This window comes from Megalobrama amblycephala, linkage group LG6 (assembly GCF_018812025.1).
Source record: "Megalobrama amblycephala isolate DHTTF-2021 linkage group LG6, ASM1881202v1, whole genome shotgun sequence".
Lineage (NCBI taxonomy): Eukaryota > Metazoa > Chordata > Actinopteri > Cypriniformes > Xenocyprididae > Megalobrama > Megalobrama amblycephala.
In genome coordinates, this window is record NC_063049.1 from 8,587,234 (window position 1) to 8,600,901 (window position 13,668).

At 37.7% G+C, this 13,668-nt stretch overlaps 1 protein-coding gene across 1 annotated transcript; it reads left to right on the forward strand.

The window, feature by feature from the left end:
- The first annotated feature begins 1,373 nt into the window (after positions 1 to 1,373).
- On the forward strand, positions 1,374 to 9,650 carry hoxd3a (homeobox D3a). The gene is made up of 3 exons (XM_048192830.1): positions 1,374 to 5,621; positions 8,045 to 8,577; positions 8,771 to 9,650. Exons 2-3 carry the CDS (start codon positions 8,133 to 8,135, stop codon positions 9,517 to 9,519), a joined length of 1,194 nt encoding a protein of 397 aa, XP_048048787.1. The 5' UTR covers positions 1,374 to 5,621; positions 8,045 to 8,132; the 3' UTR covers positions 9,520 to 9,650.
- Positions 9,651 to 13,668: the final 4,018 nt, after the last annotated feature.

Genomic DNA, 13,668 nt, shown 5'->3' on the forward strand with positions numbered 1-13,668 from the left:
TAACTACATGTCACATATGTAACAATGACACTGTAAAATAAAGTGCTACCGATACATTTGTTCCTAGAAGTGAGCTAACCGGACAAAATCACCTAAAACCTCCTTTTGGGGATATCCTCGCTTGAAACAATATAAAAGTAAAGTAAATGAAGTTTAAGGGTTATGATTAGGTTATGGTATAATTATGTAGCAATGTAAAAATACAAGAAGTCTATGCAATGGTCCTATTTTGATAGTTTAGTGTATGTGTGTGTGTGTGTGTGGCCCTGGTTAAACCTACTTTATGGGGACCAAATGCCCACACAAGGATAGTAATAGCAGTAATTTTTGACCTTCTAGGGACATTTTTTGGTCCCCATGAGGAAAAAAGCTTAAAAATCATACTAAATGATGTTTTTGAAAATATAAAAATGCAGAAAGTTTTGTGTGATGGGTAGGTTTAGGGGTAGGGTTAGGGTTAGGGGAGAGAAGATACAGTTTGTATAGTATATAAAAAAATATGTCTATGGAAAGGTCCCTTATAAAACATATAAAAGTGTTTGTGTGTGGGGGAGGGGGAGGGGGAGGTAGCGAGAGAGAGAGAGAGAATATTTGTATAATATTTGTAATATTAGCCTAAAAGTAAAAGTGTGTGTCATTTAATGTAATATTACCAATGCATTGTCAATGAAAAACTCTTGAGTTAGAAAGAGAGAGACGAGAGATTATAAGAACACCAACACACCTTCAGGACAAAATGTAAAGTTTATTGCAGCTTGAAAAGGCAAAACATTAACCATTAACAAATATGCATCTGGGCTTTGCCAAAATATATATATATATATATATATATATATATATATATATATATATCGTTTGTTTAAAAAGCCTTGTGAAAGCACGCAGGGGATCTCTCCATTGTCTTTGCTTTGCTTTCAGTAAGGCAAGGCATTCTTAGTATTGACCTGGATGTCTGAACAGAATAAATGGGAGCCATACGCGGTTCCATTTGCAATGACACTGCACCGACTACTGCCGCCGCTCTCACAATGCTCTCAAACGGCCATTTTTGATTTCCAGCTGTTCGTTGAAAATGTCTTCGCCCATCGAGACAACCCGTTAAGATAAATCAAACCGCGCTGTCGACATCCCAAGATAGAATTCGGTATATGGTTCCGTTCTGTATCTTTTTTGTTTGACCACGTGATTGTCTAAATAATTAATGCAGCACGTCCCCTAGAAACACGGCATCGTCATTAATCGCGAGGACTCTATCAGACTTGAAAACTGAAGAGATCCAAGAAAATAATATCCAAACGGTCCTGTATCTCACACCACTGCAACCTGCACATTCGTACAGCGTTTCAGCCAATGGAAGATCGGTAGGTAAACATTTAAGATTAATATTTGCAGTGAGACATCGAATAAACATATCTGTCAGAATTTTGATAAATGGTGTCCTTTGATTCAGTCTTCGCGGAGAGACTGAAACAACTTCAGGCTCATTGTGATTTTTGCTCTCTTTTAAATAGCTTCAGCATGAAGAGCTCCCAATATAAGTCTAAATAAAAACTGTTCAGTAACAACACTTTTACTTTTGAAGCATTAAATGCAGACTAGTAATGTAATGTTATATTGATGCATCTGTGTATAAAAAATGTCAAGTCCAGTGCGATAGTGTTTTCTGCTTAGCCGCCAGGGCTTTAACGAAGGCCTATTTGTGATTTATAATCCGTTCTTTCTCGATTTAGTGGCGACCATTTGTGGAGACGTATGAGTTTGGCTTGATAAAAAGGACACAAGCTTGAATTCATTGTAGAAGTGTATCTGGAAATCATCACATAGTTATTGGCGTGAAGTATTGCCTGAATAAGTGGATTTTGGATCCCGACAAACATTAACAAAACAGCAAATAACAACAAAAAGCATCTATCAAAAAAACAATACATTTCATTGGTGTCAGAAACTCCACAATACCCTCTCGATTTTGGTAATGGTGCATTGTGATCGTAGATCTATCCATAAAATGTTTGGAGCTGTTGGAGAGGGATGACGGTGATCTGCATCGTTGTAAATCATGCTCAGTAATTCCTGAAAGGGTGAGAGGCTGTTGGGGGCCGGGCGTGGACTGTAAATCTTTCACTTTTATTAGCCCGTGAACATATGCTGCAAGGGGAGACGACTCGCATCCTCTCCTCAGGACAATCCTGCGCTCGGCCGCGTTCCCAATCGTTTCATCTCCATCTTTCCATCCAGCTTCATATCCATACAGCACAACCATAAAGCAATCATTCGGACTGAGACTACATATAGCATAACCGTCTTATATTTAACCTCTTTAAAAAAAAAAAGATTTTTTTAAAAGATTTTTTTTTTTTTTTTTTTAATTTGAATGTATTTCAGAAGCAATTACAAAACACAATAAAACAGAAATGCACAACTAGTAAAAATCTAGACATTGAAAGTACCCATTTTTACACTTCATACTCACATATGGATCAATACACACACACTCTTGCTTTTTGAGAAGAACAATATAGAATTTGGGATGATTTTGATGAATCTCTCTGGCTGACGAGGTCATACATTGCTGTCATTGCCTAAACCATAATAGTCAAACAATATTTCAGTGGTTTCTTGCAGCCTGTAATAAACGGATTTCTTTTCAAAACGGCGAGCAAAAAGTAACAACTATATCTGATAATATTCATCTTAAATAAGACGAAAAATTCATAATGTTGTTGCTTTCAAAGATGGTCTGATCGGCTGGCCCATAACACTGCGTTAAATAAATAAATAATAATAATAAAATAAATAAAAATAAATGAAGATATTTAATAAGACATGGTGGTATGAAGAAAAAAAATCAAATGATTTGCTGATTATCCAATGATTTGTCTTTCAAATAAATGCAATGCAATGATAAAACTAATATATTTTTGTGCTTCATAAGCAACGTTTTTGTTTTTATTATTATTCTTTTATTATGACTGGGTTTCAAGGCCATAATAAACAGCAATAGTTTTTGGCTTAAAGACACACTTCGATACAGTGGCTGAGATCTTGTGCAAAATCATTGTACAATGATGTGCGGCTGGAGGGAATGTTACTGCTCTTGCTTTTAAAATGTATTTGTGAGGTGAAGCTGGTTGGAGTAGCAGTCTCAATCAGGACAATCTGCGATCCGGATCACGTGAACAAATATGCTTGTATTTTAAGGCAGCGCCTTTATTTGTCATGATAAGGTTTCCGAAATATACTAATGTCGACTCGTTCGGTGAGCCTGCCTCTGTAAAACGTTCATTTTTTTCCAATGGGAAGTTGATTGCTAGTAATATTTCGTTTTGGAATAAGAAGACCTTCTTGGCTTTTTATTGGTAGCTGAGTGAGTGGCTCCCATTCTTTCGGGAATACTGTCTGCATTGGTATATGGAAATGCCTGGAAAAGCGCGAGATCAGTTTTAAGACAGTACTGTCTATAGACAAAGGGTGAAGGATATATCCGAGCAGCTGTACTGAGAGATATTGAGACTAAGAAGCACGGCTATATAATAAATTGACATCACAGGTAAGCAATTGCACGGCAAAACGTAACCTTTAAGCGTGGGTTTACATTAGGCCGGCGAAAAATATGATTTATTCCATTCAAAGCAGCTGATCTTTATTAATGTCATCGCCTACCAGCTAAGCAAGTACTATTTGAAGACATAGAGGTAAAACTGCGAGACTAGTTTACAGATTTGCGTAACCTTGTCTATTTTTTGAGGTTTTGCATGAAAGGTAAATTCAGTTTTAGAGTTGATATTTCATTTTATACATTCTGGTAGCTGAGTTAGCCATGCACAGGATAAAACATCTGTGTCATACATTGTGAGATCGTTAATCACTTTAATTTGTGTAATAGTCAATGCGATGTTAGACATGACAAATGTGGGCTAGGGTATTCTTTTAAACATCCATGTTTACATATATTTAAACCAGTCTCTCTGTTTTAGATTGTAATTCATATCAAATTAATGGGATTCAAACACTCTAACATTACACACATTTTGAATGGAAACCATATTTCGCATGCAATATAAGAGCAAAAATTCATTTAAGATGCAATAATGAATTAAGATGTAAAGTTGATTATTTTGCCACATTAAATAAAAGCATGCTATGCAATGACAAACTAGATGTTTGAAAACTGACCTAATATGGTGGCTTATAATATTAGCTTTGAAGACTATATTCTAATATAAACTATTCCCTTCAAGGATTACATTTTCTTTTTTGTTTTCAAATTTATTTTGGTGTTCTTAGCCCGTTTTGCAGCTGAGCGCTATTTAATGAATGGTATTACAAATATATAGCAGGTTTTCAGACAAGCGCCTTTGATTAGCCTATTTATAAATAGTTATTGTTTCATATGCATTTCACAAAACATTCAGTTCTTTTCTTGCAGTCTTCTTCATTTTGCAGTATCTGACAAGTACGTTGAGGCTCAATCACAAACGTATTTGTTTTCGATTCTACTTGATTTGTGAGATGATACGGGATTTTTGGCATTAATGCACACATTATTTCCGTTACAGAATTTACTAGGGCCTAAACTGATAGGCATTTAAAACACTTTTATACAAAAGAGATAGCATGCAAATTAGTAATAGATAATAAATAAATGTGTATATTTACAGACCGACTTCCAGAGTCCATTATTTTTACAGCCTATTGTTCTATTATGAGTACCAAACTTACCGTGGGAGTGCGTGGGCGAAAACACGCTCGCCTAATAAAGGCAGACCATGTTCGGCTGACTTGGTCGCTTCATTTATCCCATTAAGACTTTGAACATGACACACAAGTTTAAAATACAGGCTACGTGCATTCTCTTGTTTTCATTACATTTGCCAACGTTGCGGTCCATCGCCAAATAACAATAATATTAATAGTATTATTAATCCCATAGGCTAGTTCAAAAGTGATGTCCTCGTCTCGTGTTTTCGAAAGGATTTTCAGAGTGAAACAGAACAGGTCGTCTGTCTGAGAGGATGAGGATTAAAATCTCGACTTCAGGCTCGCGCTTGGTTTTAAAATCACGGTGAAAAAGTTGTGTGGTGTGGATTGCATTGTGACTTGAGTCCCTTCCGTCCGTTGTTCATTAATCAGTGAGTTATTGGAGAGGAAGCCAAAGGTCAGCTAAAAGGCTTATGAGTGCTAAATATTTTGGCCAGCATCTCTTTGTGTAAAATCGCTTATGTCGGTTTTTTTTTTTTCTCTCTCTCTCTCTCTCATGCAGCTTTTACTGCTCTCAAAACCAGTCTAATCTTCTAGGTACAAAATAAATTCGTTCATTAAAAAATGAGACTTCATGTAAAACATGTTATAAATTTGTGGTCTCATCGCTGATGGCCGTGAATTCACATCCAGAATGTAAAACTGAACGATAGCTGTCATTTTGCAAATGAAAACGTAAAAGTGTTGGCCACATAAGTACTCAGCGGTAACGCATAGAACCAATTAGAGCAGCCTTTATAAATTAAACGGGAGCGGGAAGGAAAAAACTATCAACAATTTAAATCATTTTTATTCTTTAGGTCGCCGTATAAATGATGAAGATTGCTTGAGGAGAAAGAGAGGAGAGGAAACCACAGACTGCGGTAAGATATATCTTATAATTTTAAGTTTGCACTGAAATTAAACAATAGTATTTATTACTCATAACATGCTTTGTACTGTCTTGTGCATCTTATTTCAAAGCTTGCAAACATAGCCCATTTAAACTTATGGACCAGAAATCGGAATTACTGCTTTTTGTATAAATTAAAAATCGTGTGAAGCTTAGACAACAAATTAACAATTTAAGTTAACAATTATTTACTAGGATTTTCCAATGCAATTTCAAGTACATTACACAGGCTATTGAGTACATTAAACGAGACACTTAAGGCAAAGTATAAAATGCAAAAGCAATGTTATCTCAAACAAACACAGAAGCAAGCAAGCAAGCAAAAACAAAACAAAAAAATATTCCAGTCCGCACTTTCTTCTTAATTTAGAGTATCCTTAACTCAAATCCAAGGCTATCCGTGCAATTGATCAAAAGTGTGTTCCATTACAAGTAGTTAAAGAACGTTCAAGACAACAGTGTGTGAATTACTGCAGTAGCTGGATTTATACTGGCGGGCTGAAGGCTCTGGCTTTAGCGGGACATTCTTGCCCCCAGCCATCCTCCTACGCTTAGAGTTTTACCCCTCTGACGGTACCAAGTCTTGAGGAGTGCTTTTCTTCTCGCCCCTCTGTGAAGCATTTACGGCTGTGGCATGGCCAGTCATAAATTTTGTCGGGCTCTACAATGACAGGTGCATTGATATGTATCGTGCGGAGCTTCAGGCCGTCTAATAACTACTGTATTGTGCAAGAGCTACAGTCACTTGTGTGAAAACCTATCTTTAGAATAAGACTACGAGGAAAGAAAGAAAGAAAGAAAGAAAGAAAGAAAGAAAGAAAGAAAGAAAGAAAGAACGTCTGTTTGGTGTAGTGTATTGCACATTGGGCTCTCAGTTTGTGGAAGGATTTTGCTACCAACATTTGCTACTAACAAAATCTTGTTCGCATTCTTGGGTGATCCACCTAATCTAAAACCGAAGCTACCATGTCATGTTGTTACAGATTAAGTAGCAATTTAAATTTCGTGGGAGTCCCGGTATTTTAGAGAGTTCCAAAAGCTTCGGAATATAATAAACTAAACATTATACATTGTTTACATGTATCAGTTACGATAAAAGGACAAATATAGACTATAGCTGCTTCGTTATTTTGCGTTCTTATAATCTATATCTCGGATTTTGATGTAATTTCTTTATAAATATTGTATTTTCGTATAATGTTCACAAAGAAGGGCAAGAAACAGTGTGCATGGAGCCATGCCACCAGTTAAATCAAGCTTAGCACACATCAATCAAAGAACTTTATTAATGTGAACTGATCAAAGCATTACCCGGAATCTCTAAGTAGTTTCAAAATAGGTACAATTCAAGGACAAACAACGGCTCATCTAATTTCCCCCCATTGTGTTACGAGGAGATATTTCTTTAAAATATACGGATAGATTTAATAGCTATAGAATGCTTTATGTTGTATTGCTTGAACAACATTTGAAAACCTAGAAAAATCCCAAAATGTCTAGTAGTGAGCAACGAGTCGGAAAAGAAAGGGATATTGTTTGAAGAGAAATGCTGATTCTCCTTCTGCTGCCGTGTCGTTTCACTCAATGGGGCACTTTTAGCATAAGTTAAACTTTAACCGTCTTGTGTCATTCTTTCCTAAAGTTCTGAAAGTGAAAAGATGAAGGGGTTTGGCTTGTCAAGAGATGAGAGAAAGAGAGAGAGAGAGAGAGAGAGAGGGAGGGAGGGAGGCCTTATGTGAAAGATGGCTGATCACAACATGAGATCTATTACTGTTTAGATATGGTGAATGGTGATGTTTTATGTGTTTTTAAAAAATTCTGAATTATTAAAAAACAACTGTGCAAAACTATGTGCAATTAGACCCCTTTTCCAACCTGATTTGCAAAGAGGCAGAAGGTCATATGTTCTTTAGAGTAATAAGATTTGACTAAAGGCATGTCCATAAGGTGACAATAAGAAATGAATGTTAAGTGGAATAGTCCAGCTAAGGAAGCAATATTGAATGAAAGGGGCATTCCTTCTATGTTGCTTCCTTAGCTGGACTATTCCCCCATATTTAGCAAGAAATGCATTAAGAAGGAAAAAAAAAAAAAACATTTATGAAATCCACAAAGTTAGAAGGAATAGGGAATATAGCTTGACATCTGACACCAGAAATGGCAGAGTTGTGAGAAATCTATTTCAATCTCATGTTTAAAAAGTGAAAACGCTATGCGCTGTTTTAATTTCCAGTGGGGTCTGGTTAGCCTTCATGATGTTTAGACTTTAAAGAGAAGGTATAATGCAAATGCAAACATGGAGGTTTTCAAGTGCCACAGTGGGATCTCACATATATGATTGTTTCAAGTTTAATCACACAATCTTTGCTAAAACTGATTTATTTCCTTTCTCAGCAGGTCAAAGGACAGAAAATCTGTGGGAAGCTCCAATCACGTGATTGGCAAGTCCATGCAACTGGAACTGGAAGTTTGAACCTTCACAATGCAGAAAGCCACTTATTATGACAACGCTGGACTTTTCGGAGGATATTCGTACCCTAAATCTGACTCCTATACATACGGTGCTACGCACCAGGGCTTCTCATCCTCCAGCATAGAGAATGACTATCAAAATCCTATCTGCCCCATTCAAACCACATCAGTCCGGCCACCAGCACATAAAAACGGAGACATCAATGGAAGTTGTATGCGACCAAGTGCCAGCCAGGGCAACAGCCAACCAGAGAGTATCAGCGAGCAGCAGCAGCAGGCTGCTCCTTTAGCAGCCAGCTCACCCAGCCCTAACACCAACTCTACACAAAAAAAGAAATCTCCCAGCACCACTGGCTCCAGCACTGCCACCCCAGTCATCACCAAGCAAATTTTCCCATGGATGAAGGAGACCCGCCAAAACGCAAAGCAGAAAAGCACCAACTGCCCAACTGCAGGTGTGTGTGGCATGAGAAAATGGTTTTATCTATACCCAGTATAAGATGAATAACTACACTTGCAGACAGCTACTATCATTATGACCTAGTTCTTTTTGTTTACAATAGGCTGTCTCTCTCTTTGGCCTTTAAGTGGTGTAATAGGCTGTGTAACACAATTAATCCATTGCACATTTCTGCTCTCTGTGTTCAGGAGAAACCTGCGATGACAAGAGTCCACCTGGCCCTGCCTCGAAGCGAGTGCGCACTGCCTACACCAGCGCCCAACTAGTTGAACTGGAGAAGGAGTTTCATTTTAATCGCTACCTGTGCCGCCCCAGAAGAGTGGAGATGGCTAATCTGCTCAATCTCACCGAGCGCCAAATAAAGATCTGGTTTCAAAACAGGCGGATGAAGTACAAAAAAGATCAGAAATCTAAAGGCATAATGCACTCTCCCCTAGGACACTCTCCGGACAGAAGCCCGCCGTTAAGTGGCTCGAATCACATTGGATATTCTGGTCAGCTTCCGAACGTAAACAGCCTGAACTACGACGCGCCATCTCCTCCGTCATTCGCCAAACCGCAACAGAATATGTACGGCTTGGCAGCCTACACGGCGCCATTGGGAGGCTGCATACCGCAACAGAAAAGGTACCCGGGAACAGAGTACGACCACCACAGCATGCAGGGGAACGGCAGCTTTGCTAATGCTAATTTACAAAGTAGCCCTGTGTACGTCGGCGGAAACTTCGTTGACTCAATGCCAGCTTCGGGCCCCATGTTCAACCTCGGTCATCTTCCCCATCCCTCATCCGCTAGTGTGGACTACAGCTGTGCCGCTCAGATTCCGGGTAACCACCACCATGGACCGTGTGACCCCCACCCCACATACACAGACCTCAGCTCTCACCACGCGTCTCAGGGAAGGCTGCCGGATGCGCCAAAACTCACGCATCTGTAAGGATCCCATCCGTGTGCTTAAGCGCAAATGTCGCTTTTTTATTACCTCACTAGTTAAACTAATTTATAAAACTACACTCCGAGAGAAACATACCGTATTATCCTGTATTATTATTATTATTGATATTACTATTACTGCTATGATTGTAATTATTTTAATAATAGCTGTGGTCCATTTCTCTTGGCTGTTGAAGTCACGCGGTTGTTTGTTGTCAGATGTTTGGTTCTTGGAAGAACCGAATTGGCAAAATGAGGGCAATTTCCATAACGTATTACTTGAAGGTAAGTTCTGTAGATTTGACAGTGTAGGCATCCGTCTTTATAGAAATGGGATTTGTAGAGGAAAAGAACCATTGCGTCTTTGTTAAGTCGTCTGTTCTTCTCACGGGTTCTTCCTATTTTCTCTTTTATTTATATTTATTGTTTTCCTCCAAGATTGTATGACGAACATTTATATTGACTGAGTATTATATTTATTATTTATCGTTTTATTGCACATTATTTATCTTCTCATGTATATTATTTATATAACAGTTGTAGAATTTATTTTAGCAGGAGCCGTTGAACTGGAGCAAACAAGGTGATAATGTGGGACTGGTGTATTTCTTTCTTCATTCAGTAATAAAATATTGTGAAAATGAAGAATTAACAAGAATCTCGAAATTGTAATTATTACATTTGGGAATTTGGCAGTCTTTAATTAGCTTGCCACGGTTAACATCATGTTGCTTAAAAACACCAGCACATACCGACACATCCTCACGTTCATTATAAATGTTATTTTGTAAGTTGCACTGTCCATGCATAAAATGATGAAATGGTAACGATATGGAAATGTTATATTTTATTGTGTTAAACATTTTGTAAATAAAGTGCTTAAGCTAAACAAATGAAATTGCAAATGCTACATCAATTTATTTTCATTTTCATATTTAGAATTTAGGATCAATTGAAATTAAAATCTTCATATTGTTTGTGGATATGAATAGATTTCCAACTTGGATGTCGCCCAAATCACAAGGCTGAGGCGCCATTTTGGAAACATAAGGATAGTAAACAAAGGAGGCACCTTCGCTCTCACCCCCATCCAGATGCGCGTGAATGTGCGCGCACCCGTGTCACTGCTGTTCACAATACACAATACCTTACCAGGCATTGCAATTTCAAATTTGGTAATATTAAGAGAATTGCATCAGCATATAATTTGAAACAGATCAGCTATTTTTTTTTTTAATGATTTGGGAAATTGGATGATTTCACAAGGTAGCCTACATTTCACACTGGTCAGGCTACTTACTAAATACCTAAATGTAAATATGATGCCTTCCTTTGCTAAACTGGTGCAGATCTAAATATAAATACAGGGATTTTTCTTGAGCACTATTGTTGTAGACAACTTTTCAAGATTAAAGTATTACTAATCATTCTGATATTCGAAATTCTGATACAGAGCAAGTGTTTTGTCTTATAAACACTTTGATATAACTTTAACCTGCACCATTGCGCAAACATTAATACATATAGGTCTATTTATTTTAAAAATGCACCTTATAATGTGGTAATGAATAGCCTAAAGCGTCACTGCCTTTGTAAGCACTGGCAAGCCGTCTCTAACAGAATAGGCTCTTTCCTGGCTTCCCCCTAGCGAGGCATTTCAAAGCTCATTAATCAAAAACTCGTCGCTTTCAGTCTCGCTACTGATTCCAGCTCCTTATGAACAAAGCTTTTTGCTTTCTCAACTGTGGAAACACATTTCAAACTGCAAGAGGCCAAACTTTGTCCTGGGAGAGACTGTGACAACACACTCTGGCTGCAATCATGGCATGGATGAGAGAGAACTCGAAGCGCTGCAAAGGCTCAAACACTGAGGGTAAGGACATATTTTTTTCTCCACAATATCGGTTCTAAATAAAATATCGGTCTATTTAATCACGACTAGACCTATTAAACAAAAGCCCCCAAAAATAAATAAATAAATAAAAATAAAATAAAATTGCCCGGGAACGAAAAATGCATCCTAAACACATTCAAAGTTTTCCAATGGTACACAGAAGGAAAATGGATTAAAATGGAAAATAAAGGTCTCTTATAATCAAATGTGACATTAGATTATTCGTTTCTCGTGGCTTTGCAGTTTTGTTCATCATAATGGAAGCAATTGTCTTCCACGTTTAGAATGAATTGTTGGTTGCGCAATAAGTGAAATTATTCCTCTTGGCATCAGCAAGTCCTTTCTTTGATGATCATCATTTTATCCGTGTTTTTAAAAGCTTTTATATGTATTTTAACATTTGCATTTACATATTCATATAAAATTTCATATATGTTCTGACACAAAAAAATACAAGTTATAATAAAAAAGTGAGCCCTTATACATTTCCTCTTCTGCATTACAGCATAATGATTCATAATAACATGTACAATCTGAGAAATATAAATAAAAATAAATAGATAATACATGGCAAAAAATATTATATGCAGTTTGAGATTAGGACAAGATATTTTTCCGCTCATTTGGACCACATCAACTGGAAGTCAGCCTGTTTTGATGCAGCGAATGATAATGTTCTAAAATTATAAATATATATATTTTTTAAATCAAAGCGCTCCAGATGCTTCTTATTTTAGGTAATCGTTTTTCATAACACAATGACATACAAACCCACAAACAGGCCTATTTATTTGACTAGCAGACAAGGTAGTTCATTGTGTATCGAGGTCTAAAGCACCACCATCATTGGCTGTTTTATATGTGGAAATTAGGGTTTAATCCCTCGTTTGTCTCGTGGATTCAGAAAACCACGCTTTGCATTAATTTGCTCTAGGATTTCACATGCAAACCTGTGTCTGTTCTGATAGCAAGCTGAACCGCTCGATGGCTCATATTATTTGTTATGGGCTTTGAAAGAAGCAACCAACTAACTAATACGACGTCTATTTCTAAACAAATCTGACCAATTACGCTTTATTTCACTGTTGTATCAGTTTAAAATAAAGGCGCTCGATAACACGTTACAGAAAAATAGTGCAAGTCGTAGTTTGAGTGCTGCAGTTGTCATGGGTATTTGGTAGCTTGAGGTCATCAATCACTGATTGTGCACAATTTTCCTCGACAGCAGTTCCGAGTCTTCCGAGGGGAGAAGCCAGATGCGCTGCGTCTATCTTCAGCTCAAAAGGGACAAAAACCGCAGAAGCAAGCAGTCAATTCATCACACGCTATAATGATGAGAGAAGCATTTAGATTCTGTATTATTCTTACTTTTTTATGATTCTCCAACAAAGCACATAATATTGAAATGCAAGCCAAAAACAAAATATCAAACATTAGATGAATTTAGATTATCTATTAGGCTTCAATGTGGTGGTAATAATAACAATAAAGTAATTCATGCGTTTTAGTTGAATAATGCCTTTCTGTTAATGGCCTGTGAATTTGGTTCTTTGGTGAATTTTGAGTCTGTGAGCAAAGCAAATCATTTCTCGCAAAGATATTTGGGAGTGGGACTAGGGGGTATATAAAGCCATAATTTAAATCATATCCAGTTATTCTTACTGAGATATAGCCTAACGATATAGACTGAGCACTACTCGAGTCCCCAGGCCAGCCGACATATGGGTCGCTCTCGATTGGTCAGAGAAAAGGGTGGCTCCTCCCCTCGTTGTTGTAGGCAATATTTACATGTTGAGCCAGAAAGTACAGTAAGTAATGAAGACAAGCGACGCGAGCTATCATTCACCGTTTAAAGTGGCGCTTTAAGAGACATAATGACCTCGTTCTTCAACTGTTACCCAGGTGGGAACTTTATGACTTTCACGGCCAAGTACTGTCAGGATCAGAGGAAGACTGCGCCCCCGTCTTACCCCGGAGGCACCCGGGAGAGACTGACGAGAAGCATTCTGGATCATCGTGTCAACACCCGATTAACCTCGGACATGCTTCAAGGTTCTTTTAAAGTGCATTATGATAGAAATGCTAGTTGGCTCACATGGGTCCCGAACTAGGTTTAAATGTAGTTTACGCATGCTGCACGAAGATCGAGGAATTAACTCAAAGAGCATCGCTGCAATAACTCTGGAGAAATATGTAGACGATAAAACAACGCTTAAGTGTGGCAGTTCCCAAAGTTTGGGTTGCGAGCAGTCTTGGAGA